Source organism: Oncorhynchus mykiss, chromosome 13 (genome assembly GCF_013265735.2).
Source record: "Oncorhynchus mykiss isolate Arlee chromosome 13, USDA_OmykA_1.1, whole genome shotgun sequence".
In the NCBI taxonomy this organism is placed as follows: domain Eukaryota; kingdom Metazoa; phylum Chordata; class Actinopteri; order Salmoniformes; family Salmonidae; genus Oncorhynchus; species Oncorhynchus mykiss.
In genome coordinates, this window is record NC_048577.1 from 5,128,439 (window position 1) to 5,155,741 (window position 27,303).

Sequence of the window (27,303 nt, forward strand, 5' to 3'; positions counted from 1 at the left end):
ATACGTTTGTATATATAGTGTATATTTATTGAATATCTTATCAATTAAAATAGCCAATTTGGGTGCAATCAATTAGCTTAATTTCTCAGTGATCAAATTATATTTCCACCCCCCCCCCCAAAAAAATAGCTTGAAAACTAACCTTAACTTCAGAACAATCTGAGATGGTGAAATCCTATTCCTCGTGCTCTTTTGGGTCAGAACCACCCCAATTGAAATAAGCATCCATGCATTGATAACCTTCAAAAATGGCTGATACAGATCCTGCTGCTAACCACAATGGAGATGAGAATTTGTATCCCCACCCCAATACTGCCGAACTGACCAATGCTGATATCTTGCATCGAGACAATATTTCTTCTCTTCTGATCCTTTCTCTCTCCTTCTGTTGCCTCTCTTTCTCTCTCTTATCCTCTTCCTGTTTCTTCCTCTCCTCCTCCTCTTCGATCTTCCTCTGGGCCTCCTGGTACATCTCATTGGTGTAGTGTTGTCCTCCATTCTTCATCACCATCCTGTCTATCTTCTTCAGCAGCTCTGGGACCTGAGTGTTGTGTTTTCTCTTGTCATTGATTAGGGAGTGATATCTGCCCCCACAGATATTGATGAGTTTCCGTAACTCTTTGCTCTCAGCCAGAAACTCCTCCACTGATTTTCCCTTCAGTTGATCTCCATGAGTGAACAGCAAGATGGTGTACATTGAGGCTTCGTCTCCAAAGTTCTCCTGGATCCACTTCACAGTGTTCCTCTCCTCCTCTGTGAACCTTACCCCAAGTCTGATCACCAGCAGGAAGACGTGGGGTCCCGGGACTGACATGTAGATGGCCTTTTCTATTTCACTTTTCATTTCCGTATCAGTCAATTTTGTGTCAAATAGTCCTGGTGTGTCAATCACATTGATCTTCTTTCCAGCCACCATTCCACTCTGCTTCATACAGTGTGAGGTAACAGACTCAGGGGAGGAGTCTTCTTTAAACCCCTCCCTCCCCAGGATGGTGTTTCCTGTTGCACTCTTCCCTGATCCAGTCTTCCCCACCAGAACTATCCTCAGGTCAGAGAGCTGCCCTGAAACTGGAAACAGACAAGAAGTGCTTGAGTTGATAGTGGCTTGATTAAAGGCTTCTGAAAACTGTGTGTGTGTGTGTGTGTGTGTGTGTGTGTGTGTGTGTGTGTGTGTGTGTGTGTGTGTGTGTGTGTGTGTGTGTATGTGTGTGTACCTTGGCATTGACCAGTGAAGTCTTGCAGACAGAGTGTCAACAGGAACAGAATCTTCAGAGTCCTTCCTCGTTCCATTTCTACTACTGCAGCCAATCAAAAACATGGAAACAGATGATGACCTCATTACAAAATACAAAGTCCACATTTCTTCAGTGACTCATCTGGGAGTGTTTGGCAGAGGTCCAATGTTTACAGATGAGAATAAACTAAATTATATATTTTTCTCAGCTATTTGAGTTTCAAATGATAAACTATAAAACTATAAAAAGAGTAATGTTATGTGGTATAACTGTTGTAAAACACAGTACATTCCCTAAGATAGGGCGTACATAATGTCCTCATATGGGGCGTATCAAATGACATTCTAAACATGGTTATTATTCTACCGTTGCCTGACTGCTGCTGTTAAGACCAGATAGACCAGTTAGAGGTTGTGTTCCCATTACCATTAAACTTCACATCTACTGTGTAGACAGACAGGAAGAGTTTAAACAATAATTAAGTGGAATCAGTATAACTGAAAACAGTGCTAAATGTGTAAATCAGGAAGAGTCTGAACACAAAGCACAGTGTTCCTCTGTTCCTCTGTTCAGATGTTGCTGACGCCAGATCTTACAACACCTGGATAGGTATTTTACATATCAGCTAACCACATCAGTCAACCAATGGTTGATGCATGCAACCTCTAAGCAGTGGACCGTGACCTTAGTCAGTACTGATAAAAACCTGCAGGTGTGTCCCTCACAGCAACAACCTGCTATAAGATGGGTGTTGACCCAAGGTACAGTATACTGCACTATCTCTGCACTAAACAAGGTACAGTATACTGCACTATCTCTGCACTAAACAAGGTACAGTATACTACACTATCTCTGCACTAATCAAGGTACAGTATACTACACTATCTCTGCACTAAACAAGGTACAGTATACTGCACTATCTCTGCACTAAACAAGGTACAGTATACTGCACTATCTCTGCACTAAACAAGGTACAGTATACTGCACTATCTCTGCACTAAACAAGATACAGTATACTACACTATCTCTGCACTAATCAAGGTACAGTATACTACACTATCTCTGCACTAAACAAGGTACAGTATACTGCACTATCTCTGCACTAAACAAGGTACAGTATACTGCACTATCTCTGCACTAAACAAGGTACAGTATACTGCACTATCTCTGCACTAAACAAGGTACAGTATACTACACTATCTCTGCACTAAACAAGGTACAGTATACTACACTATCTCTGCACTAAACAAGGTACAGTATACTACACTATCTCTGCACTAAACAAGGTACAGTATACTGCACTTTCTCTGCATTAAACAAGGTAAATGTTTCAGGTAAAAGTCTATCCATGTTTCTCCTTTCACTGTTCTACAATATTAAAACGTGTATAAATACAAACATACTGTAATGTATGTTTATTTACACATAAATCTGATTATTGATTGATTATGATGAGGATTCTGATTATTTACACAAATATTAACAGACCTGGTATCAATAAAAGGTCTACTTAATATTGTGCCACAGTTATTCAAGTACGGTAGAGTAGATTGTTGTACAACATTTAATTAGTAAGGTAGTTAAGTTGAATACTCACTTTTAGTGTTGCACAGATCTGTATATTGTTGTCCCCTGTTGTCACTGAGAGACCTGAAGCAGTGGTCCAGCTGGTTTTGCTTAGCAGATGCCCCAGGTGGGTGGAGATTTACCTCGAACCAATGGAATGGTCTAAAACTCATGCAACACTAAAGTGCTGCACCTTACAATACCAGTGTGCTGCAGTTTACATTCTGTTAAGTTTCATTTTCCCAGCACGTACACAATTCTAGCCAATGAGAGAATGTTGCTAGGCAAACATTATTCTACTCAGGATAAGCTAAATCTGAATTTTGATTGGGTATCGGCTGTTCAACCTTGGCTGCTTGCCAAAATCATCAGATAGGCCACATCTTTGGATAACATGAAATGTGTTGGACACATAGAAGTCTCCTTCTGGGAAAAAAAAAGGTTACAAATTAATTTAGACTTGTAACTGTATACTGTAGTTGTAACTAACCTGGTCCCTGATCTGTTTTTGCTCTTTCCAACTCCATAGAGTACCACAGTATGAGTCACAATACCCATAAAACCCAGCTGTCAAACAGGGAAAGGGTTCCATTCATTTTTCACATAGAGGATTTTAGAAACACTTAAAATGGTAACACTATACGGTCATAACCGTGTCAAAATATGTCTTAACAACTGACATAACTTGTCATACATAACCTGTCACAACACTGTCATGACACATATATTTAGACCTATTGTGACATATCTTACATTATTTTATGGCTGGTTATGACACCTACATAAGAGTCAGAACCCACAGAACCTACCACTGTAGTTATTTTATGGCTGGTTATGACACCTACATAAGAGTCAGAACCCACAGAACCTACCACTGTAGTTATTTTATGGCTGGTTATGACACCTGCATAAGAGTCAGAACCCACAGAACCTACCACTGTAGTTATTTTATGGCTGGTTATGACACCTGCATAAGAGTCAGAACCCACAGAACCTACCACTGTAGTTATTATATGGCTGGTTATGACACCTACATAAGAGTCAGAACCCACAGAACCTACCACTGTAGTTATTTTATGGCTGGTTATGACACCTGCATAAGAGTCAGAACCCACAGAACCTACCACTGTAGTTATTATATGGCTGGTTATGACACCTACATAAGAGTCAGAACCCACAGAACCTACCACTGTAGTTATTTTATGGCTGGTTATGACACCTACATAAGATTCAAACCCCACAGAACCTACCACTGTAGTTATTTTATGGTTGGTTATGACACCTACATAAGAGTCAGAACCCACAGAACCTACCACTGTAGTTATTTTATGGCTGGTTATGACACCTACATAAGAGACAAACCCCACAGAACCTACCACTGTAGTTATTTTATGGCTGGTTATGACACCTACATAAGAGTCAGAACCCACAGAACCTACCACTGTAGTTATTTTATGGTTGGTTATGACACCTACATCAGAGTCAGAACCCACAGAACCTACCACTGTAGTTATTTTATGGCTGGTTATGACACCTACATAAGAGTCAGAACCCACAGAACCTACCACTGTAGTTATTTTATGGCTGGTTATGACACCTACATCAGAGTCAGAACCCACAGAACCTACCACTGTAGTTATTTTATGGCTGGTTATGACACCTACATAAGAGTCAGAACCTACCACTGTAGTTATTTTATGGCTGGTTATGACACCTACATAAGAGTCAGAACCTACCACTGTAGTTATTTTATGGCTGGTTATGACACCTACATAAGAGTCAGAACCTACCACTGTAGTTATTTTATGGCTGGTTATGACACCTACATAAGAGTCAAAACCCACAGAACCTACCACTGTAGTTATTTTATGGCTGGTTATGACACCTACATAAGAGTCAGAACCTACCACTGTAGTTATTTTATGGCTGGTTATGACACCTACATAAGAGTCAAAACCCACAGAACCTACCACTGTAGTTATTTTATGGCTGGTTATGACACCTACATAAGAGTCAGAACCTACCACTGTAGTTATTTTATGGCTGGTTATGACACCTACATAAGAGTCAGAACCTACCACTGTAGTTATTTTATGGCTGGTTATGACACCTACATAAGAGTCAAAACCCACAGAACCTACCACTGTAGTTATTTTATGGCTGGTTATGACACCTACATAAGAGTCAGAACCTACCACTGTAGTTATTTTATGGCTGGTTATGACACCTACATAAGAGTCAGAACCTACCACTGTAGTTATTTTATGGCTGGTTAAGACACCTACATAAGAGTCAAACCCCACAGAACCTACCACTGTAGTTATTTTATGGCTGGTTATGACACCTACATAAGAGTCAGAACCCACAGAACCTACCACTGTAGTTATTTTATGGCTGGTTATGACACCTACATAAGAGTCAAACCCCACAGAACCTACCACTGTAGTTATTTTATGGCTGGTTATGACACCTACATAAGAGTCAAACCCCACAGAACCTACCACACAAGGCAAAACATTCCATTACAACATATCCTTTATCATTTTCTGAAACTGACCTCTGACCATTAAATTATCATTGTAATTGCGCACACATTGATGTCATACATGCACCTTTCCCAATGCTCTGCTGCTGATGACTGGGATGAATGCAGCATTTTGTCATGAGGCTGAGAGAAACAGTCATGTTTTTTTTCATCATATATTTTAAATTAAACTCGTAGAAAATACACTTAATGACATTATTAAGAAGCATTATGACCATCCTAATCATATAAGCCAGATAGGCCTGTCAAGCCCTTATGTCAGTCATCAGTCAAAAATAGGGGTGTCTTGTCCTGCTCCTGAAATCTGCTCCTGCATTCATCCCAGTCATCAGCAACAGAGCATTGGGGTAGATGCATGTCTGACATCAATGTGTGCGCAATTACAATGATAATTGACAATTTCAGAAAATGTTATATAACACAAATCTACTGTTGACAAGTAGGAAATGGAATGTTTTGCCTTGTGTGGTAGGTTCTGTGGGTTCTGACTCTTATGTAGGTGTCATAACCAGCCATAAAATAACTACAGTGGTAGGTTCTGTGGGTTTTGACTCTCATGTAGGTGTCATAACCAGCCATAAAATAACTACAGTGGTAGGTTCTGTGGGTTTCAGGCTTTATCACAAACGGCCGTGATTGGGAGTCCCATAGGGCGGCACACAATTGACCTATCGTCGTCCGGGTTTGGCCGGTGTAGGGCGTCAATGTAAATAAGAATTTGTTCTTAACTGACTTGCCTAGTTAAATAAAGGATTAATATCATTTTTTTTTGTTATAACCGTGTCATAACATGTTAGGATGCTGGGTGTCAAGTAAAGTGTTACCAATAATTTCGTATGTAAAAAGATAAGATGTGTATGCACCCAGTGCCCAAGGAAGCACTCACTTCGGTAGCCATGAAGTGCTTTGAAAGGCTGACTCACATCAACAGTATCCTCCAGGAAACCCAAGACCCACTCCAATTCGCATATCGCCCCAACAGATCCACAGATGACACAATCTCAATCGCACTCCACACTGCCCTTTCCCACCTGGAGAAAAGGAACACCTATGTGAGAATGCTGTTCATTGACTACAGCTCAGCGTTCAACACCATAGTGCCCACGAAGCTCATCACTAGGCTAAGGACCCTGGGACTAAACACCTCCCTCTGCAACTGGATACTGGACTTCCTGAAGGGCCGCCCCCAGGTGTTAAGGGTAGGCAACAACACGTCTGCCACGCTGATCCTGACTTCCTGCTGGGCCGCCCCCAGGTGTTAAGGGTAGGCAACAACACCTCTGCCACGCTGATCCTGACTTCCTGAAGGGCCGCCCCCAGGTGTTAAGGGTAGGCAACAACACGACTGCCACGCTGATCCTGACTTCCTGAAGGGCCGCCCCCAGGTGTTAAGGGTAGGCAACAACACGACTGCCACGCTGATCCTGACTTCCTGCTGAGCCGCCCCCAGGTGTTAAGGGTAGGCAACAACACCTCTGCCACGCTGATCCTCAACACAGGGGCCCCACAGGGGTGTGTACTTTTTATTTTTCATATTTTTTATTTCACCTTTATTTAGCCAGGTAGACCAGTTGAGAACAAGTTCTCATTAACAACTGCGACCTGGCCAAGATAAAGCAAAGCAGTGTGACACAAACATCAACACAGAGTTTCACATGGGATAAACAAATGTACAGTCAATAACACAATAGAAGAAGTCTATGTACAGTTTGTGCAAATGTAGTAAAATTAGGGAAGTAAGGCAATAAATAGGCCTTATAGCTTCCAGCTTCAGTGATTTTTGCAATTCGTTTCCATCATTGGCAGCAGAAAACTGGAAGGAAAGGCGGGCAAAGGAGGTGTTGGCTTTGGGGGTGACCAGTGAAATATACCTGCTGGAGCGCGTGCTACGGGTGGGTGTTGCTATGGTGACCAGTGAGCTGAGATAAGGCGGCATACTTAGTACCGGTATACTTGATAATTAGTCCCCTCCTGTTCTCCCTGTTCACCCATGACTGCGTGGCCAAACATGACTCCAGCACCATCATTAAGTTTGCTTACGACACAACAGTGGTAGGCCTGATCACCGACAACGATGAGACAGCCTATAGGGAGGAGGTCAGAGAACTGGCAGTGTGGTGCCAGGACAACAACCTCTCCCTCAATGTGATCAGGACAAAGAGACGGATCGTGGAATACAGGAAGAGGTGGACCGAAACAGGCCCCCATTAACATCAACGGGGCTGAAGAGGGCACGACAAAACCTTTACCCCGTCAGGAGACTGAAAAGATTTGGCATGGGTCCCTAGATCCTCAAAAAGTTCTACAGCTGCACCATCGAGAGCATCCTGACCGGTTGCATCACCGCCTGGTATGGCAACTGCTCTGCATCTGACGGTAAGTTGCTACAGAGGGTAGTGCGAACGGCCCAGTACATCACTGGGGCCAAGCTTCCTGCCATCCAGGACCTAGATAATAGGCGGTGTCAGAGGAAAGCCCATAGACTCCAGTCATCCAAGTCATAGACTGTCATCTCTGCTATCGCACGGCAAGCGATACCGGACCGCCAAGTCTAGGACCAAAAGGCTCCTTAAAAGGCTTAATTAAAACCTCTTTGGGATAGGGCTAGCATTTTCACTTTTGGATAAATAGCATGCCCAATTTCAACTTTCTGCTACTCATGCCAAGAATATAAGATATGCATATTATTAGTAGATGTGGATAGAAAACACTCTGAAGTTTCTAAAACTGTTTGAATCATGTCTGTGAGTATTACAGAACTTATGTAGCAGGCAAAACCCGAGGACTAACCATTCAGAACCCCAAAAAATTGAGCTCACTGTCTATTCAATGAGTTTTCTTTGGGACACTAGATGAAATATGAGCTTGTTTGCTGTTCCTACCGCTTCCACTGGATGTCACCAGTCTTTGGAAATAGGTTGAGGTATTTCCTTTGTGAAATGAAGAAGTACGGCCATCTTGGATTAGGGTAACGTTATGTGTACTGTTTGAGAGTTGCGCAAGACTAGGAAAGTAGCGTTAGTTTGTGATCATCCTGTATTGAAAACAGATAGCCCCGTCTTCAATTTGATTGATTATTAACGTTTAAAAATACCACAAGTTGTATTACAAAAGTAGTTTGAAATGTTTTGGCAAAGTTTACAAGTCACTTTTGAGATATTTTGTAGTGACGTTGCGCAAATGGGATGCTGTTTTTTTCTTGATCAAACGCACCAAATAAATTTACATTTTGGATATATATCGACGGAATTAATCGAACAAAAGGACCATTTGTGATGTTTATGGGACATATTGGAGTGCCAACTAAAGAAGCTCGTCAAAGGTAAGGCATGTTTTATATTTTATTTCTGCGTTTTATTTGAATCTGGCGCTTTGCATTTTCCTTGGCAATTGGCCAGGTGGGACATTTGTGTCCCACCTATCCCAGAGAGGTTTTAATATACTCTACTGCTACACTTAAATCACTCTGTGTTTTCCATAAATGACACCTCCATAAATATTTTTCCCCCTTTTTCTCTCCACTCTACAGAATGGACTCTTGGAAAGCCCCTTGGTAACATGAGTATGGTAACATCAAAAGGTTGGGAACCTAACATTATTTTGGCAATCCAACCAGTTGAAAGTGTCTGTTGGTACTTAAAAAACGTGATGTCAGATCAGTTGTCGCCTGAGACATTATTAATGATGGTATCTTGGAAAGTCTACACGTTCTAGTTATCAGATTCACATGGAATTGTTGTGCAATTTAAATGTTTAAATATGAAACTATTTGTGAAAAGATGAAATGTCATTTTAGGTTCTAAATGAGAGAATTGTTTTCATAAGTGAACTATGCTCACACAGTGGCCCCGCTCAAGTGAACAGGCATTGGTTGTGAACTATGAAACACGCCCTTCTCTCCCCCACGACAAATGCCCAATGACGAAAGTCAACCTCTTATGTTCCCGATGACATGAGGACTGCTGTCCATAGTTTAAAAAGGGCAAATTTCAACATGGAGGTGACAATCGACACACTGAAGGGATGAATTTCGACTTTACCAGCCAGAATATAGCATGAGCTTATGGTATTGCAACTTGGTATGAACTTTGAACTCTTGTTCACTAAAGAAGTGATACATCCTGGCCGTCGAGTTATCAGCAGCAGCTGTGGACGTGCATGGCCTGGGAAGGGACGAGAATCTCTTCGGAATGACAGGGTACTATATCGTATCCGTTCTACCACCGAAAGACAGGGTACTACATCGTATCCGTTCTACCACCAGACGAACGACTACAACGTATCTGCCCAGAAATACTCTTCAAAGGACAAGGCAGAGCTCTGCTGTGCAACCTAGCCTTCCATCTTCGACCAATCTATCGAAGCGCTGCTCAGAGTAAATATATTTCTTGAATTTTCCTTTTCCGAATGGGCAGTTATTTAGAATGCATACGATTCTGTATTTACGATAGCATAGCTTCATAAGGACCGATAGATACCCAATCCTTTTGTTTCTCAGTCTTCACGCACTTTCATTCAAACCCAACCCCCTTTCTTTGTGTAACCAGCCGTCATATCGGTTTCGTCCACTAGGGATGTTGCCTTTTATGACTTAATTAGTCGGCAATGTATGATCCATCCCGTGTATATGTAATTCTGTGGGACTATTTAGGTATTTTGTAAATAAATGATTAATCCAAATTTTGTATCGCAGATTCAACTTGTTAGCCAGGGTTCGTGAAGATAACCAAGAATTTACAACTTTCAGATGAGACTGAATAAGGTGACGATTAATAATTGACTGCTATTGATATAAAAGATGACCAGGTCTTTAAGAGTTTATTCGGAAGACAACAGCTCTATAAACATGCTTCCGTGGTGCCCCGACTTCCTAGTTAATTACATTTGCATGATTAGTTTAATCAGGTAATATTAATTACAGATAATTTATTTTATAAAATAGCATGTCATGTCATTTAATCCATAGTAAAGACACAACAATACTATATTTCCACACTAAATACATGCACTAAGATGAAAAAACATGGTCAACACCTGGGCTGCTTTCAAAAACTATCATGATTTGAGTTGAGGAACATTGTAACTATAGGTGATGAGAGGGTGATTGTGTACAGTGCAGCAGGAGTGTTTTGTTCACATTTTCCACGTTCACACCCTGCTAGGGCCACCCTGCCACCCGGCTAGCATATATATATAACATTGCAAATGGTTTTGAAAGAACTGTTATATCATTCAGTAAGTACCGTTGCCATACGTAGCAAAACGTTAAGACCAACTGAACGTACCCCCGGTGTTTTAAAAGCCTAGCATATGCATAGTGCATTCATACCCTTGGCTGACGCCTACAGCTAGACCTGCTGCCACCAATACCGGTGAAGCAGACAACATCCCTAGACCTGCTGCGGCTAGACCGCCGTACGCTGCCAGTTTACAGTAAAACGTAATATCGCTGATCTTTCTCTGAGCCTCTTCATAGTCAGCACTGGTGTAGTGTTCTCCTCCATTGTCCTCCACCACCATCTCCTCAATCTTCTCCAGCAGCTCTCTAACCTGAGTGTTGTCTTCTCTCTTGTCATTGATTAGGGAGTGATATCTGCCCCCACACATATTGATGAGTCTCCTTAGCGCTTTGCTCTGAGCAAGAAACCCTTTGACTGTTTTGCCCTTCAGTTGATCTCCATGAGTGAACAGCAAGATGGTGTACATTGAGGCATCTTCTCCAAAGTTCTCCTGGATCCACTTCACAGTGTTCTGCTCCTCCTCTGTGAACCTCCCCAGTCTGATCACCAGCAGGAAGGCGTGGGGTCCTGGGACTGACATGTAGATGGCCTTCTCTATTTCTCTTTTTATCTCTTCTTGAGACATTGTTGTGTCATAGAGCCCCGGGGTGTCGATGACATCAATCTTCCTCCCATCCACCACTCCACTCTGTTTCTCACTCTGTGCAGTCACAGACACTGGAGAAGCCTCCACTTTAAACCCCTCCCTCCCCAGGATGGTGTTTCCTGTTGTACTCTTCCCTGATCCAGTCTTCCCCACCAGAACTATCCTCAGGTCAGAGAGCTGCCCTGAAACTGAAAACAGACAAGAAGTGCTTGAGATGATAATTTTCAGTAGCCATTTATCAAGACACTATGTGTTCCTGCACAGTATGTGTGTGTGTGTACCTTGGCATTGACCAGTGAGTGTCAACAGGAACAGAATCTTCAGAATCCTTCCTGTCCCTTGTTCCATCTCTACTACTGCAGCCAATCAAAAACATGGAAACAGACAATGACCTCATTACAAAATACAAAGTCCACATTTCTTCAGTGACTCATCCAAAGCGTTTGGCCAAGTTCCAACGTTATCACGCCCTGACCTTAGATTTCTCTGTTTTCTATATATTTTGGTTAGGTCAGGGTGTGACTAGGGTGGGTATGCTAGTTTTTGTATTGTCTAGGGTTTTTGTGTGTCTTGGGTTTTGTAGGTCTAGGGTTTTTTGTATGTTTATGTTGGCCTGATATGGTTCCCAATCAGAGACAGCTGTTTATCGTTGTCTCTGATTGGGGATCATATTTAGGTAGCCATTTCCCTTTTGTGTTTGTGGGATCTTGTTCTATGTTTAGTTGCCTGTCTGCACTATTCGTTTAGCTTCACGTTTCATTCGATTGTTTGTTGTTTTGTTAGTTTCAGTTATTACATATCATGTGGAATTCTACTCACGCTGCTGGTCTCATCTTTGTGACGAACGTGACAAACGTTCACAGATGAGGAAAGACTAAATTATTATTTTTTTCAGCTATTTGACTTCTAAACAATAACAATTATAAAACTATAAACAATAAAAACAGTAATGATATGCGGTACAACTGTTGTAAAACACAGTACATTCCCTAAGATAGGGCGTACATAATGCACTCATATGGGGCGTATCAAATGACATTCTAAACATGGTTATTCTACCGTTGCCTGGCTGCTGCTGTTAAGACCAGATAGACCAGTTAGAGGTTGTGTTCCCATCACCATCAAACATCACATCTACTGTGTAGACAGACAGGAAGAGTTTAAACAATAATTAAGTGGAATCTGTATAACGGAAAACAGTGCTAAATGTGTAAATCAGGAGGTGTCTGAACACAAAGGTGCGTTCCTCTGTTCCGACGTTGCTGATGCCAGATCTTACAACGCTTGTATAGGTATTTTACATATCAGCTAAACACATCATGTGTTTTAGCGATCCGTCAGTCAACCAATGGTTGATACATGCAACGTCTTAGCAGTGGAATGCGACCTTAGTCAGTACTGACAAAAACCTGCAGGTGTGTCCCTCACAGCAACAACCTGCTACAAGATCGACCACCTTGAACGAGACACAGTATACTGCACTATCTCTACACTAAACAAGGTACAGTATACTGCACTATCTCTGCACTAAACAAGGTACAGTATACTACACTATCTCTGCACTAAACAAGGTAAATGTTTCAGGTAAAAGTCTAACCATGTTTCCTCTTTCACTGTTCTACAATATTAAGACGTGTATAAATACAAACATACTGTATAGCAGAATGATATTGTTAACAGCTACATTATTATATTGTTTTGACATTTTGATGTTAAGTGATGTAATCATATGACAATTTATGCATAAATGTTAACAGACCTGGTATCAATAAAATGTCTTCTTAATATTGTACTACAGTTATTCAAGTACTGTAGAGTAGATTGTTGTACAACATTTAATTAGTAAGGTAGTTAAGTTGAATACTCACTTTTAGTGTTGCACGGATCTGTATATTGTTGTTCCCTGTTGTCACAGACACCTGAAGCAGTGGTCCTGCTGGTTTTGCATAGCCAGATGCCCCAGGTGGGTGGAGATTTACCTCGACCAATGGAATGGTCTAAAACTCATGCAAAACTAAAGTGCCCAATATGCCTCACCTTACATTCTGTTAAGTTTCATTTTCCCAGAAACTAGTCATTTCTAGCCAATGAGAGACTCTTATGTAGGTGTCATAACCAGCCATAAAATAATGTAAGATATGTCACAAACAGGTCTAAATATATGTGTCATGACAGTGTTATGACCATATTATGACAGGTTATGACACATTATGTCAGCTGTTATGACATATTATGACATAGCTATGACTGTAAAATATCTGTAAAATATGCACCCGTCATACATGTGAATTGTGTTTTTAACTAATTCCATGAAATTACTATTTTTTGATAAACTGTTCTTTAAAAGTCTGATCATTGAGTGTCTCCCAATAAAACAAAACGACAACATTTTGCCTTGAAGCAATGTGTTGAAAAACGGATTCTCGTAATTTACATAATAGCACATATTTAATGAGGTTTTCATTTAAAAATAAATAAAAACTTGCATATATGTTTACTTTGAACTTGTAAAGTGTCAGCCTGATGAGAGTAAACAAACAAAAGTCCCTATTAGCCTGTGGTGCCTGGCCTTAAGACATGATTGACGTGTTATAACCTGTTATGACATATTAAGACATTATTATGACGTGTTATAACCTGTTATGACATATTAAGACATTATTATGACGTGTTATAACCTGTTATGACATATTAAGACATTATTATGATGTGTTATAACCTGTTATGACATATTAAGACATTATTATGATGTGTTATAACCTGTTATGACATATTAAGACATGATTATGACATGTTATAATAACCTGTTATAACCTGTTATGACGTGTTATAACCCGTTATGACATATTATGGTGTGTTATAACCTGTTATGACATATTAAGACATGATTATGACCGTGTTATAACCTGTTATGATGCTTGATGTCAAGTAAAGTGTTACCAATCATGTTGTATGTAAAAAGAAAGGACGTGTGTCTGCACTCAGTGTATCTGACGTCGGTTGATTCTCATTGTACAGTATTAATCTACTCTACTGCTACACTTAAACCACTCTGAGTGTTTTTCCCACTCCAACCTCTTATCTTCCACATCTTTATATGTCAGGGTCTTTCAGTCTTTTAAAAGGCATTGAACCATGAAAATATCCCGTTAAAACACCTGTAACAGGAACTACTACTGGAGCTGCTACAGTACAACCTTCTGAACTACTACTGGAGCTGCTACAGTACCACCTTCTGAACTACTACTGGAGCTGCTACAGTACCACCTTCTGAACTACTACTGGTGCTGCTACAGTACCACCTTCTGAACTACTATTGGAGCTGCTACAGTACCACCTTCTGCTACAGTACCACCTTCTGCTACAGTACCACCTTCTGCTACAGTACCACCTTCTGAACTACTACTGGAGCTGCTACAGTACCACCTTCTGAACTACTACTGGAGCTGCTACAGTACCACCTTCTGAACTACTACTGGAGCTGCTACAGTACCACCTTCTGAACTACTACTGGTGCTGCTACAGTACCACCTTCTGAACTACTACTGGTGCTACAGTACCACCTTCTGAAGTACTACTGGAGCTGCTACAGTACCACCTTCTGAACTACTACTGGAGCTGCTACAGTACCACCTTCTGAAGTACTACTGGAGCTGCTACAGTACCACCTTCTGATCTACTACTGGTGCTGCTACAGTACCACCTTCTGAACTACTACTGGAGCTGCTACAGTACCACCTTCTGAACTACTACTGGTGCTGCTACAGTACCACCTTCTGAACTACTACTGGTGCTGCTACAGTACCACCTTCTGAACTACTACTGGAGCTGCTACAGTACCACCTTCTGAACTACTACTGGTGCTGCTACAGTACCACCTTCTGATCTACTATTGGAGCTGCTACAGTACCACCTTCTGAACTACTACTGGAGCTGCTACAGTACCACCTTCTGAACTACTACTGGAGCTGCTACAGTACCACCTTCTGCTACAGTACCACCTTCTGAACTACTACTGGTACTGCTACAGTACCACCTTCTGAACTACTACTGGTGCTGCTACAGTACCACCTTCTGCTACAGTACCACCTTCTGAACTACTACTGGTACTGCTACAGTACCACCTTCTGAACTACTACTGGTACTGCTACAGTACCACCTTCTGCTACAGTACCACCTTCTGAACTACTACTGGTGCTGCTACAGTACCACCTTCTGAACTACTACTGGTACTGCTACAGTACCACCTTCTGAACTACTACTGGTACTGCTACAGTACCACCTTCTGCTACAGTACCACCTTCTGAACTACTACTGGTACTGCTACAGTACCACCTTCTGAACTACTACTGGTACTGCTACAGTACCACCTTCTGAACTACTACTGGTGCTGCTACAGTACCACCTTCTGAACTACTACTGGTACTGCTACAGTACCACCTTCTGAACTACTACTGGTACTGCTACAGTACCACCTTCTGATCTACTACTGGTACTGCTACAGTACCACCTTCTGAACTACTACTGGTACTGCTACAGTACCACCTTCTGCTACAGTACCACCTTCTGAACTACTACTCGAGCTGCTACAGTACCACCTTCTGAACTACTACTGGTACTGCTACAGTACCACCTTCTGAACTACTACTGGAGCTGCTACAGTACCACCTTCTGAACTACTACTGGTGCTGCTACAGTACCACCTTCTGAACTACTACTGGTGCTGCTACAGTACCACCTTCTGATCTACTACTGGTACTGCTACAGTACCACCTTCTGATCTACTACTGGTACTGCTACAGTACCATCTTCTGCTACAGTACCACCTTCTGAACTACTACTCGAGCTGCTACAGTACCACCTTCTGAACTACTACTGGTACTGCTACAGTACCACCTTCTGAACTACTATTGGAGCTGCTACAGTACCACCTTCTGAACTACTACTGGTGCTGCTACAGTACCACCTTCTGAACTACTACTGGTACTGCTACAGTACCACCTTCTGATCTACTACTGGTGCTGCTACAGTACCACCTTCTGAACTACTACTGGTGCTGCTACAGTACCACCTTCTGAACTACTACTGGAGCTGCTACAGTACCACCTTCTGAACTACTACTCGAGCTGCTACAGTACCACCTTCTGAACTACTACTGGTACTGCTACAGTACCACCTTCTGAACTACTACTGGAGCTGCTACAGTACCACCTTCTGAACTACTACTGGTACTGCTACAGTACCACCTTCTGAACTACTATTGGAGCTGCTACAGTACCACCTTCTGAACTACTACTGGTGCTGCTACAGTACCACCTTCTGATCTACTATTGGAGCTGCTACAGTACCACCTTCTGAACTACTACTGGAGCTGCTACAGTACCACCTTCTGAACTACTACTGGAGCTGCTACAGTACCACCTTCTGCTACAGTACCATCTTCTGAAGTACTACTGGTGCTGCTACAGTACCACCTTCTGATCTACTATTGGAGCTGCTACAGTACCACCTTCTGAACTACTACTGGAGCTGCTACAGTACCACCTTCTGAACTACTACTCGAGCTGCTACAGTACCACCTTCTGAACTACTACTGGTACTGCTACAGTACCACCTTCTGAACTACTACTGGAGCTGCTACAGTACCACCTTCTGAACTACTATTGGAGCTGCTACAGTACCACCTTCTGAACTACTACTGGTGCTGCTACAGTACCACCTTCTGATCTACTATTGGAGCTGCTACAGTACCACCTTCTGAACTACTACTGGAGCTGCTACAGTACCACCTTCTGAACTACTACTCGAGCTGCTACAGTACCACCTTCTGAACTACTACTGGTACTGCTACAGTACCACCTTCTGAACTACTACTGGAGCTGCTACAGTACCACCTTCTGAACTACTACTGGTACTGCTACAGTACCACCTTCTGAACTACTATTGGAGCTGCTACAGTACCACCTTCTGAACTACTACTGGTGCTGCTACAGTACCACCTTCTGATCTACTATTGGAGCTGCTACAGTACCACCTTCTGAACTACTACTGGAGCTGCTACAGTACCACCTTCTGCTACAGTACCACCTTCTGAACTACTACTGGTACTGCTACAGTACCACCTTCTGCTACAGTACCACCTTCTGAACTACTACTGGAGCTGCTACAGTACCACCTTCTGAACTACTACTGGTACTGCTACAGTACCACCTTCTGAACTACTACTGGTGCTGCTACAGTACCACCTTCTGCTACAGTACCACCTTCTGAACTACTACTGGAGCTGCTACAGTACCACCTTCTGAACTACTACTGGTACTGCTACAGTACCACCTTCTGAACTACTACTGGTGCTGCTACAGTACCACCTTCTGATCTATTACTGGTGCTGCTACAGTACCACCTTCTGAACTACTACTGGTGCTGCTACAGTACCACCTTCTGAACTACTACTGGAGCTGCTACAGTACCACCTTCTGATCTACTACTGGTACTGCTACAGTACCACCTTCTGATCTACTACTGGTACTGCTACAGTACCATCTTCTGCTACAGTACCACCTTCTGAACTACTACTGGTGCTGCTACAGTACCACCTTCTGAACTACTACTGGTGCTACAGTACCACCTTCTGAACTACTACTGGTGCTGCTACAGTACCACCTTCTGAACTACTACTGGTACTGCTACAGTACCACCTTCTGAACTACTACTGGTGCTGCTACAGTACCACCTTCTGAACTACTACTGGTGCTGCTACAGTACCACCTTCTGAACTACTACTGGTGCTGCTACAGTACCACCTTCTGAACTACTACTGGTACTGCTACAGTACCACCTTCTGCTACAGTACCACCTTCTGAACTACTACTGGTACTGCTACAGTACCACCTTCTGAACTACTACTGGTGCTGCTACAGTACCACCTTCTGCTACAGTACCACCTTCTGAACTACTACTGGTGCTACAGTACCACCTTCTGAACTACTACTGGTGCTACAGTACCACCTTCTGAACTACTACTGGTGCTGCTGGTTGTTTAAAATGTTTTAACACTTTACAGAAGTTAGCATATATAACACGTATGTTATAGAGATCAGTCCTTTCAGCAGTTGGCATATATAACACGTATGTTATAGAGATCAGTCCTTTCAGAAGTTGGCATATATAACACGTATGTTATAGAGATCAGTCCTTTCAGAAGTTAGCACATATAGCATGTATATTATAGAGATCAGTCCTATCAGAAGTTAGCATATATAGCATGAATATTATAGAGATCAGTCCTTTCAGAAGTTAGCATATATAGCACGTATGTTATAGAGATCAGTCCTTTCAGAAGTTAGCATATATAGCATGAATATTATAGAGATCAGTCCTTTCAGAAGTTAGCATATATAGCACGTATGTTATAGAGATCAGTCCTTTCAGAAGTTAGCATATATAGCATGTATATTATAGAGATCAGTCCTTTCAGAAGTTAGCATATATAGCATGTATATTATAGAGATCAGTCCTTTCAGAAGTTATCTGGTAATGTATGTGTATCAGGTAATGTGTATGTATCTGGTAATGTGTATGTATCTGGTAATGTATAGGGTATCTGGTAATGTGTGTGTATCTGGTAATGTGTGTGTATCTGGTAATGTGTATATATCTGGTAATGTGTAGGTATCTGGTAATGTGTATGTATCTGGTAATGTATAGGGTATCTGGTAATGTGTGTGTATCTGGTAATGTATATGTATCTGGTAATGTGTATGTATCTGGTAATGTGTGTGTGTATCTGGTAATGTGTATCTGGTAATGTGTATCTGGTAATGTGTTGGATCTGGTAATGTATATGTATCTGGTAATGTATGTGTATCTGGTAATGTGTATGTATCTGGTAATGTGTATGTATCTGGTAATGTATAGGGTATCTGGTAATGTGTGTGTATCTGGTAATGTGTATGTATCTGGTAATGTATAGGGTATCTGGTAATGTGTGTGTATCTGGTAATGTATATGTATCTGGTAATGTGTGTGTATCTGGTAATGTGTGTGTATCTGGTAATGCGTGTGTATCTGGTAATGTGTGTGTATCTGGTAATGTGTATGTATCTGGTAATGTGTGTGTATCTGGTAATGTGTATGTATCTGGTAATGTATAATGTATCTGGTAATGTGTGTGTATCTGGTAATGTGTATGTATCTGGTAATGTATAGGGTATCTGGTAATGTGTGTGTATCTGGTAATGTATATGTATCTGGTAATGTGTATGTATCTGGTAATGTATAGGGTATCTGGTAATGTGTGTGTATCTGGTAATATCTGGTAATGTGTGTGTATCTGGTAATGTATAGGGTATCTGGTAATGTGTGTGTATCTGGTAATATCTGGTAATGTGTATGTATCTGGTAATGTATAGGGTATCTGGTAATGTGTGTGTATCTGGTAATATCTGGTAATGTGTGTGTATCTGGTAATGTGTATGTATCTTGTAATGTATATGTATCTGGTAATGTGTATGTATCTGGTAATGTATATGTATCTGGTAATGTGTATCTGGTAATGTGTATGTATCTGGTAATGTGTGTGTATCTGGTAATGTATATGTATTTGGTAATGTGTGTGTATCTGGTAATGTGTATGTATCTGGTAATGTGTATGTATCTGGTAATGTGTGTGTATCTGGTAATGTGTGTGTATCTGGTAATGTGTATGTATCTGGTAATGTGTATCTGGTAATGTGTATGTATCAAATCAAATCAAATCAAATCAAATCAAATTTTATTTGTCACATACACATGGTTAGCAGATGTTAATGCGAGTGTAGCGAAATGCTTGTGCTTCTAGTTCTGACAATGCAGTAATAACAAGTAATCTAACTAACAATTCCAAAACTACTGTCTTGTACACAGTGTAAGGGGATAAAGAATATGTACATAAGGATATATGAATGAGTGATGGTACAGAGCAGCATAGGCAAGATACAGTAGATGGTATCGGGTACAGTATGTACAAATGAGATGAGTATGTAAACAAAGTGGCATAGTATAGTATAAAGTGGCTAGTGATACATGTATTACATAAGGATACCGTCGATGATATAGAGTACAGTATATACGTATGCATATGAGATGAATAATGTAGGGTAAGTAACATTTATATAAGGTAGCATTGTTTAAAGTGGCTAGTGATATCTGATCTGATGTATCTGGTAATGTGTGTGTATCTGGTAATGTGTGTGTATCTAGTAATGTGTATGTATCTGGTAATGTGTATGTCTCTTCCAAATCTTGGAATGTTCTGAAACCATTACTGTCCATGATATCGGCATGGTTACGGATTCCACATTAGGACCATTGGGGAGATGCAAATGGCCGCCCTCCAGATAACAAGGCATTAGTGTGAAATAATATCCAACATCTGATCTGAGGCTTTTGACCATTCTTTGTTCTTAGTCATTGTTGGGGAAAAATTGGATCCAGATCAGATGTTGGGTACTTTATTTATTGAATAGTATATGAATCCTATCAATTAAAATGTCAAATTTAGGCACAATACATTTTATTTATTTATTAATTTCTCAGAGATCACATTCTATTTATATTATATAACACAATAATTCATCTAAATTTCAAAACAATCTGAGATGATGGATGTGGAAATCTTATTTCTCCTGGTCTTCTGAGGTGAAATAGGTGTCCATGCACTGATAACCTTTAACAGCGGCCAATGCAGCCCCTGCTGTTAACGACCATGGAGAGCTGAACATCGCTCCCAACCCCAATGCAGCCATACTGGCAAACGCTGACCACTTGCAGTCATTCAATTTCTCTTCTCTTCTTCTTCTTTCTTCCTCCTCCTGTCTCCATTCTCTCGCTCTCGCCTCCTCTTCCGTCTTCCTCCTCTCCTCCTGTCTCTCCTCTTCTATCTTCCTCAACTCCTCCTCTCTTTTCATTTCCTCCTCTCTCCTCACCTCCTCTTCCCGCTTCCTGATCTCCTCCTCTTGTTTCTCCATTTCTTCCTCTTTTTTCTTCCTCACCTCCTCTCTCTTCCTATCCTCCTCCTCTTCGATCTTCCCCTGGACCTCCTGGTACATCTCGTTGGTGTAGGGTTGTCCTCCGTTCCTCTTCACCATCTCCTCTATCTTCTTCAGCAGCTCTGGGACCTGAGTGTTGTCTTCTCTCTTGTCATTGATTAGGGAGTGATATCTGCCCCCACAGATATTGATGAGTTTCCGTAACTCTTTGCTCTCAGCCAGAAACTCCTCCACTGATTTTCCCTTCAGTTGATCTCCATGAGTGAACAGAATGATGGTGTGTATTGATGCTTCTTCTCCAAAGTTCTCCTGGATCCACTTCACAGTGTTCCTCTCCTCCTTTGTAAACCTCCCCAGTCTGATCACCAGCAGGAAGGCGTGAGGTCCGGGGACTGACATTTCTATACACCTGACTATTTCACTTTTCATCTCTTCTTTAGACATTGTTGTGTCATAGAGTCCCGGGGTGTCGATGACATCAATCTTCCTCCCATCCACCACTCCACTCTGTTTCTCACTCTGTGCAGTCACAGACACTGGAGAAGCCTCCACTTTAAACACCTCTCTCCCCAGGATGGTGTTTCCTGTTGCACTCTTCCCTGCCCCAGTCGTCCCCACCAGAACTATCCTCAGGTCAGAGGGCTGCCCTAAAACTGTGGAAACCAACAAGAAATTATTGATTTTATAGTAGGTGGCTTAATATAAGGCTACTTACTCTATGTCCATGCATATACAGTGCCTTGCGAAAGTATTTGGCCCCCTTGAACTTTGCGACCTTTTGCCACATTTCAGGCTTCAAACATATATATATAAAACTGTATTTTTTTGTGAAGAATCAACAACATGTGGGACACAATCATGAAGTGGAACGACATTTATTAGATATTTCAAACTTTTTTAACAAACTGAAAAATTAACAAACTGAAAAATTGGGCGTGCAAAATTATTCAGCCCCCTTAAGTTAATACTTTGTAGCGCCACCTTTTGCTGCGATTACAGCTGTAAGTCGCTTGGGGTATGTCTCTATCAGTTTTGCACATCGAGAGACTGAAATTCTTTTCCCATTCCTCCTTGCAAAACAGCTCGAGCTCAGTGAGGTTGGATGGAGAGCATTTGTGAACAGCAGTTTTCAGTTATTTCCACAGATTCTCGATTGGATTCAGGTCTGGACTTTGACTTGGCCATTCTAACACCTGGATATGTTTATTTTTGAACCATTCCATTGTAGATTTTGCTTTATATTTTGGATCATTGTCTTGTTGGAAGACAAATCTCCGTCCCAGTCTCAGGTCTTTTGCAGACTCCATCAGGTTTTCTTTCAGAATGGTCCTGTATTTGGCTCCATCCATCTTCCCATCAATTTTAACCATCTTCCCTGTCCCTGCTGAAGAAAAGCAGGCCCAAACCATGATGCTGCCACCACCATGTTTGACAGTGGGGATGGTGTGTTCAGTGTGATGAGCTGTGTTGCTTTTACGCCAAACATAACGTTTTGCATTGTTGCCAAAAAGTTCAATTTTGGTTTCATCTGACCAGAGCACCTTCTTCCACATGTTTGGTGTGTCTCCCAGGTGGCTTGTGGCAAACTTTAAACGACACTTTTTATTGATATCTTTAAGAAATGGCTTTCTTCTTGCCACTCTTCCATAAAGGCCAGATTTGTGCAATATACAACTGATTGTTGTCCTATGGACAGAGTCTCCCACCTCAGCTGTAGATCTCTGCAGTTAATCCATAGTGATCATGGGCCTCTTGGCTGCATCTCTGATCAGTCTTCTCCTTGTATGAGCTGAAAGTTTAGAGGGACGGCCAGGTCTTGGTAGATTTGCAGTGGTCTGATACTCCTTCCATTTCAATATTATCGCTTGCACAGTGCTCCTTGAGATGTTTAAAGCTTGGGAAATCTTTTTGTATCCAAATCCGGCTTTAAACTTCTTCACAACAGTATCTCGGACCTGCCTGGTGTGTTCCTTGTTCTTCATGATGCTCTCTGCGCTTTTGACGGACCTCTGAGACTATCACAGTGCAGGTGCATTTATACGGAGACTTGATTACACACAGGTGGATTGTATTTATCATCATTAGTAATTTAGGTCAACATTGGATCATTCAGAGATCCTCACTGAACTTCTGGAGAGAGTTTGCTGCACTGAAAGTAAAGGGGCTGAATAATTTTGCACGCCCAATTTTTCAGTTTTTGATTTGTTAAAAAAGTTTGAAATATCCAATAAATGTCGTTCCACTTCATGATTGTGTCCCACTTGTTGTTGATTCTTCACAGAAAAATACAGTTTTATATCTTTATGTTTGAAGCCTGAAATGTGGCAAAAGGTCGCAAAGTTCAAGGAGGCCGAATACTTTCGCAAGGCACTGTATGTGTGTGTGTATGTGTGTGTCTGTGTCTTTCCTGGTTGAGGGTTGACGAGACATTAAATGCTTCTCTTATAGTCAAATACCATTCAGCTTATACACCCATATATACCCAACAGGACATGCCACCAGAGGTCTCTTCACAGTCCCCTAGTTCAACATTAAACAAATAATTAAAAAAGATGAATCAACTTCTCATGGAATGGCATTTATTTACTATTATTACTATTACTATTTACTATTATTTTATATATTTATACAATTATTTGTGTGACTGTCCTTGTCTCTTAGTGTTTAGTTACTTGTCATGTTTTGAGTTTTCTGTTGACCCCAGGAAGAATATCTGCTGCCTCTGGAAAAGATAATGGGATCCAAAAAAACAAACATTGTGTGTGTGTGTGTGTGTGTTTGTGTGTGTGTGTGTGTGTGTATTGTGTGTGTGTGTGTGTGTGTGTGTGTGTGTGTGTGTGTGTGTGTGTGTGTGTGTGTGTGTGTGTGTGTGTGTGTGTGTGTGTGTGTGTGTGTGTGTGTGTGTGTGTGTGTTTGTGTGTGTGTATTGTGTGTGTGTGTGTGTGTGTGTGTGTGTTTGTGTGTGTGTGTGCGTGTGTATTGTGTGTGTGTGTGTGTGTATTGTGTGTGTGTGTGTGTGTGTGTGTGTGTGTGTGTGTGTGTGTGTGTGTGTACCTTGGCATTGACCATTGAAGTCTTGCAGACAGAGTGTCAACAGGAACAGAATCTTCAGAGTCCTTCCTCTTCCTCGTTCCATTACTACAATTGCAGTCAATCAAAAACATTGAAACAGACGATGACCTCATTACAAAATACAAAGTCCACATTTCTTCGGTGACTCATGCAGTGTTCAGCAAAGTTCCAACGTTTATAGATGAGGATGGACTAAATTATAATTTTTTTCTCAGCTACTTGACTTTCAAAAAAAATAAAATATTAAACTATAAACTATAAAAAGAGTAATGTTACGTGGTATAACTGGATAAACACAGTACATTCCCTAACAACGTAGCCTACATCAGGTGAACATAATGTACTCATATGACATTCTAAACATGGTTATTCTACCGTTGCCTGACTGCTGCTGTTAAGACCAGATAGACCAGTTAGAGGTCGTGTTCCATTAACGTCAAACATCACATCTACTGTGTAGACAGACAAACAGTTCAGACAATAATGAAGTGGAATCAGTATAACTGAAACCAGTGCTTAATGTGAACAGTTAGAGGTGAACACAAACAACGTGTAAGTCGGGAGGTGTCGGAACACAAAGGGTGAGTTCCTCAGACGTTGCTGACGCCTATGGTGGGAAAATTGCAAGATTATATTAGAATACTTTTATTGCATCAAATGGTTGTTTTATGCAACAGAATAGAAGATTCTTATAGCTATTGTGTGTTCTACTGAGGATGGCCTCTGGGAGATCACACTGACAAGAGGAGATATACAATGTCTTTTGGGTGATAAAACCTAAAGAGCATTCCAGAGAACATGAGTTAATGTTTCTGTTCTATACAGTACCAGGGAGACATGGCTCCAGTATGGAGTCGGAGGGACAGACACTGGTCTCTACACAATGACAACTGTTGACACAGCAGATACTGTCTGCTATGAATTATAGGTGACCCATTCTATAGATCATCTGAGGGTGATTCATCGACCAGCCAACATTAATGTAGAGAACTCAATCGATTCACTTTATATGTGTGCGTTGTATTGACCTGCTCCCTTATTAATACGTGATTAAAGATTTAGTTTAAGTATAACTCTTGACTTGTGTGATAAGTTTGTCTCTCCAAACTTATCCAGTGCCTGGATAGGTATTTTACACATCAGCTAATCCTATCAAGTGTTTTCGCAATCTGTCAGTCAACCATTGGTTGATGCATGCAACGTCTAAGCAGTGTGAACTTAGTAAGTACTGACAAAAACCTGCAGGTGTGTCCCTCACAGCAACAATAAGACGGCTGTTGACCCAAGATCGGCCCCCTTGAACATGATACAGTATACTGCACTATCTCTGCACTAAACAAGGTACAGTATACTGCACTATCTCTGCACTAAACAAGGTACAGTATACTGCACTATCTGCACTAAACAAGGTACAGTATACTACACTATCTCTGCACTAAACAAGGTACAGTGTACTGCACTATCTCTGCACTAAACAAGGTACAGTATACTACACTATCTCTGCACTAAACAAGGTACAGTATACTACACTATCTCTGCACTAAACAAGTTACAGTATACTGCACTATCTCTGCACTAAACAAGGTACAGTATACTACACTATCTCTGCACTAATCAAGGTACAGTATACTACACTATCTCTGCACTAAACAAGGTACAGTATACTACACTATCTCTGCACTAATCAAGGTACAGTATACTACACTATCTCTGCACTAAACAAGGTACAGTTTACTGCACTATCTCTGCACTAAACAAGGTACAGTTTACTGCACTATCTCTGCACTAAACAAGGTACAGTATACTGCACTATCTCTGCACTAAACAAGGTACAGTATACTGCACTATCTCTGCACTAAACAAGGTACAGTTTACTGCACTATCTCTGCACTAAACAAGGTACAGTTTACTGCACTATCTCTGCACTAAACAAGGTACAGTATACTACACTATCTCTGCACTAAACAAGGTACAGTATACTGCACTATCTCTGCACTAAACAAGGTAAATGTTTCAGGTGAAAGTCTAACCATGTTTCTCCTTTCACTGTTCTACAATGTTAAAACGTGTAGAAATACAAACACACTGTAATCACATGATTATTTACATAAATATTAACAGACCCGTTATTAATTACAATTTCTACTTAATATTGTGCCACAGTTATTCAAGTAGTGTAGAGTAGATTGTTGTACAACATTTAATTAGTAAGGTAGTTAAGTTGAATACTCACTTTTAGTGTTGCACGGATCTGTATATTGTTGTCTGCTGTTGTCACTGAGAGACCTGAAGCAGTGGTCCTGCTGGTTTTGCATAGCCAGATGCCCCAGGTGGGTGGAGATTTACCTCGACCAATAGAATGGTCTAAAACTCATGCAAAACTAAAGCGCCCAATGTGCCTCACCTTACATTAAGTTTCATTTTCCCAGCGACGAGTCATTTCTAGCCAATGAGAGAGTGCTGCTAGGCAAATTTTAGTCAACTCAGGACAGGTACTTATTCATTTTAACCTTGGCTACTTGCCAGAATCAGAAGATAGGCCACATCTTTGGGTAAGATGAAATGTGTTGGACAATTGGACACAAAAAAAGGTTAGAAATGTAATAACACATAAAACTGCATTTTCAAATGTAACTTTATACTTGTCTAGCCTGGTCCCAGATCTGTTTGTTCTCTTTCCAACTCCATAGAGTACCACAGTATGAGTCATAATACCCATAAAACCCAGCTGTCAAACAGGGAAAAGGTTCCATTCGTTTTTCCACCATTCATTTGTCACATAGAGGTCAAAGTCCAGACCTGAATCCAATCGAGAATCTGTGGAAAGAACTGAAAACTGCTGTTCACAAATGCTCTCCATCCAACCTCACTGAGCTCGAGCTGTTTTGCAAGGAGGAATGGGAAAAAATGTCAATCTCTCGATGTGCAAAACTGATAGAGACATACCCCAAGCGACTTACAGCTGTAATCG

General features: G+C 41.2%; 3 protein-coding genes across 4 annotated transcripts in view; all 3 read right to left on the reverse strand.

Annotated features, from left to right (window-relative positions):
• The window catches only part of LOC110485443 (GTPase IMAP family member 7), a 13,356-nt gene extending 215 nt beyond the window's left edge, over positions 1 to 13,141 (reverse strand). Inside the window, exons 1-3 of one of the 2 annotated variants that reach the window (XM_036939932.1) lie at positions 13,101 to 13,141; positions 1,215 to 1,298; positions 1 to 1,068 (exon numbers count right to left, since the gene is read on the reverse strand). The exon at positions 1 to 1,068 is cut by the window's left edge and continues 215 nt beyond it. In XM_036939932.1, coding sequence (XP_036795827.1) covers positions 176 to 1,068; positions 1,215 to 1,290 — 969 coding nt within the window. In that variant the 5' untranslated portion in view covers positions 1,291 to 1,298; positions 13,101 to 13,141 and the 3' untranslated portion in view covers positions 1 to 175. Of the gene's footprint in view, positions 1,069 to 1,214; positions 1,299 to 2,832; positions 3,027 to 13,100 lie in introns of those variants that run through there. The other variant, XM_036939931.1, reaches the window with a different exon arrangement.
• Positions 10,146 to 13,185, reverse strand: LOC110485440 (GTPase IMAP family member 7). The gene is made up of 3 exons (XM_021556506.2): positions 13,101 to 13,185; positions 11,514 to 11,588; positions 10,146 to 11,420 (listed from the first exon to the last, which is right to left on the reverse strand). The coding sequence occupies exons 2-3, from the start codon at positions 11,578 to 11,580 to the stop codon at positions 10,642 to 10,644; spliced, it is 846 nt and encodes a 281-aa protein (XP_021412181.2). The 5' UTR covers positions 11,581 to 11,588; positions 13,101 to 13,185; the 3' UTR covers positions 10,146 to 10,641.
• A 7,616-nt stretch (positions 13,186 to 20,801) lies between these two features.
• On the reverse strand, positions 20,802 to 26,662 carry LOC118938159 (GTPase IMAP family member 7-like). The gene is made up of 3 exons (XM_036939930.1): positions 26,566 to 26,662; positions 24,315 to 24,398; positions 20,802 to 21,913 (listed from the first exon to the last, which is right to left on the reverse strand). The coding sequence occupies exons 1-3, from the start codon at positions 26,645 to 26,647 to the stop codon at positions 20,889 to 20,891; spliced, it is 1,191 nt and encodes a 396-aa protein (XP_036795825.1). The 5' UTR covers positions 26,648 to 26,662; the 3' UTR covers positions 20,802 to 20,888.
• Positions 26,663 to 27,303: the final 641 nt, after the last annotated feature.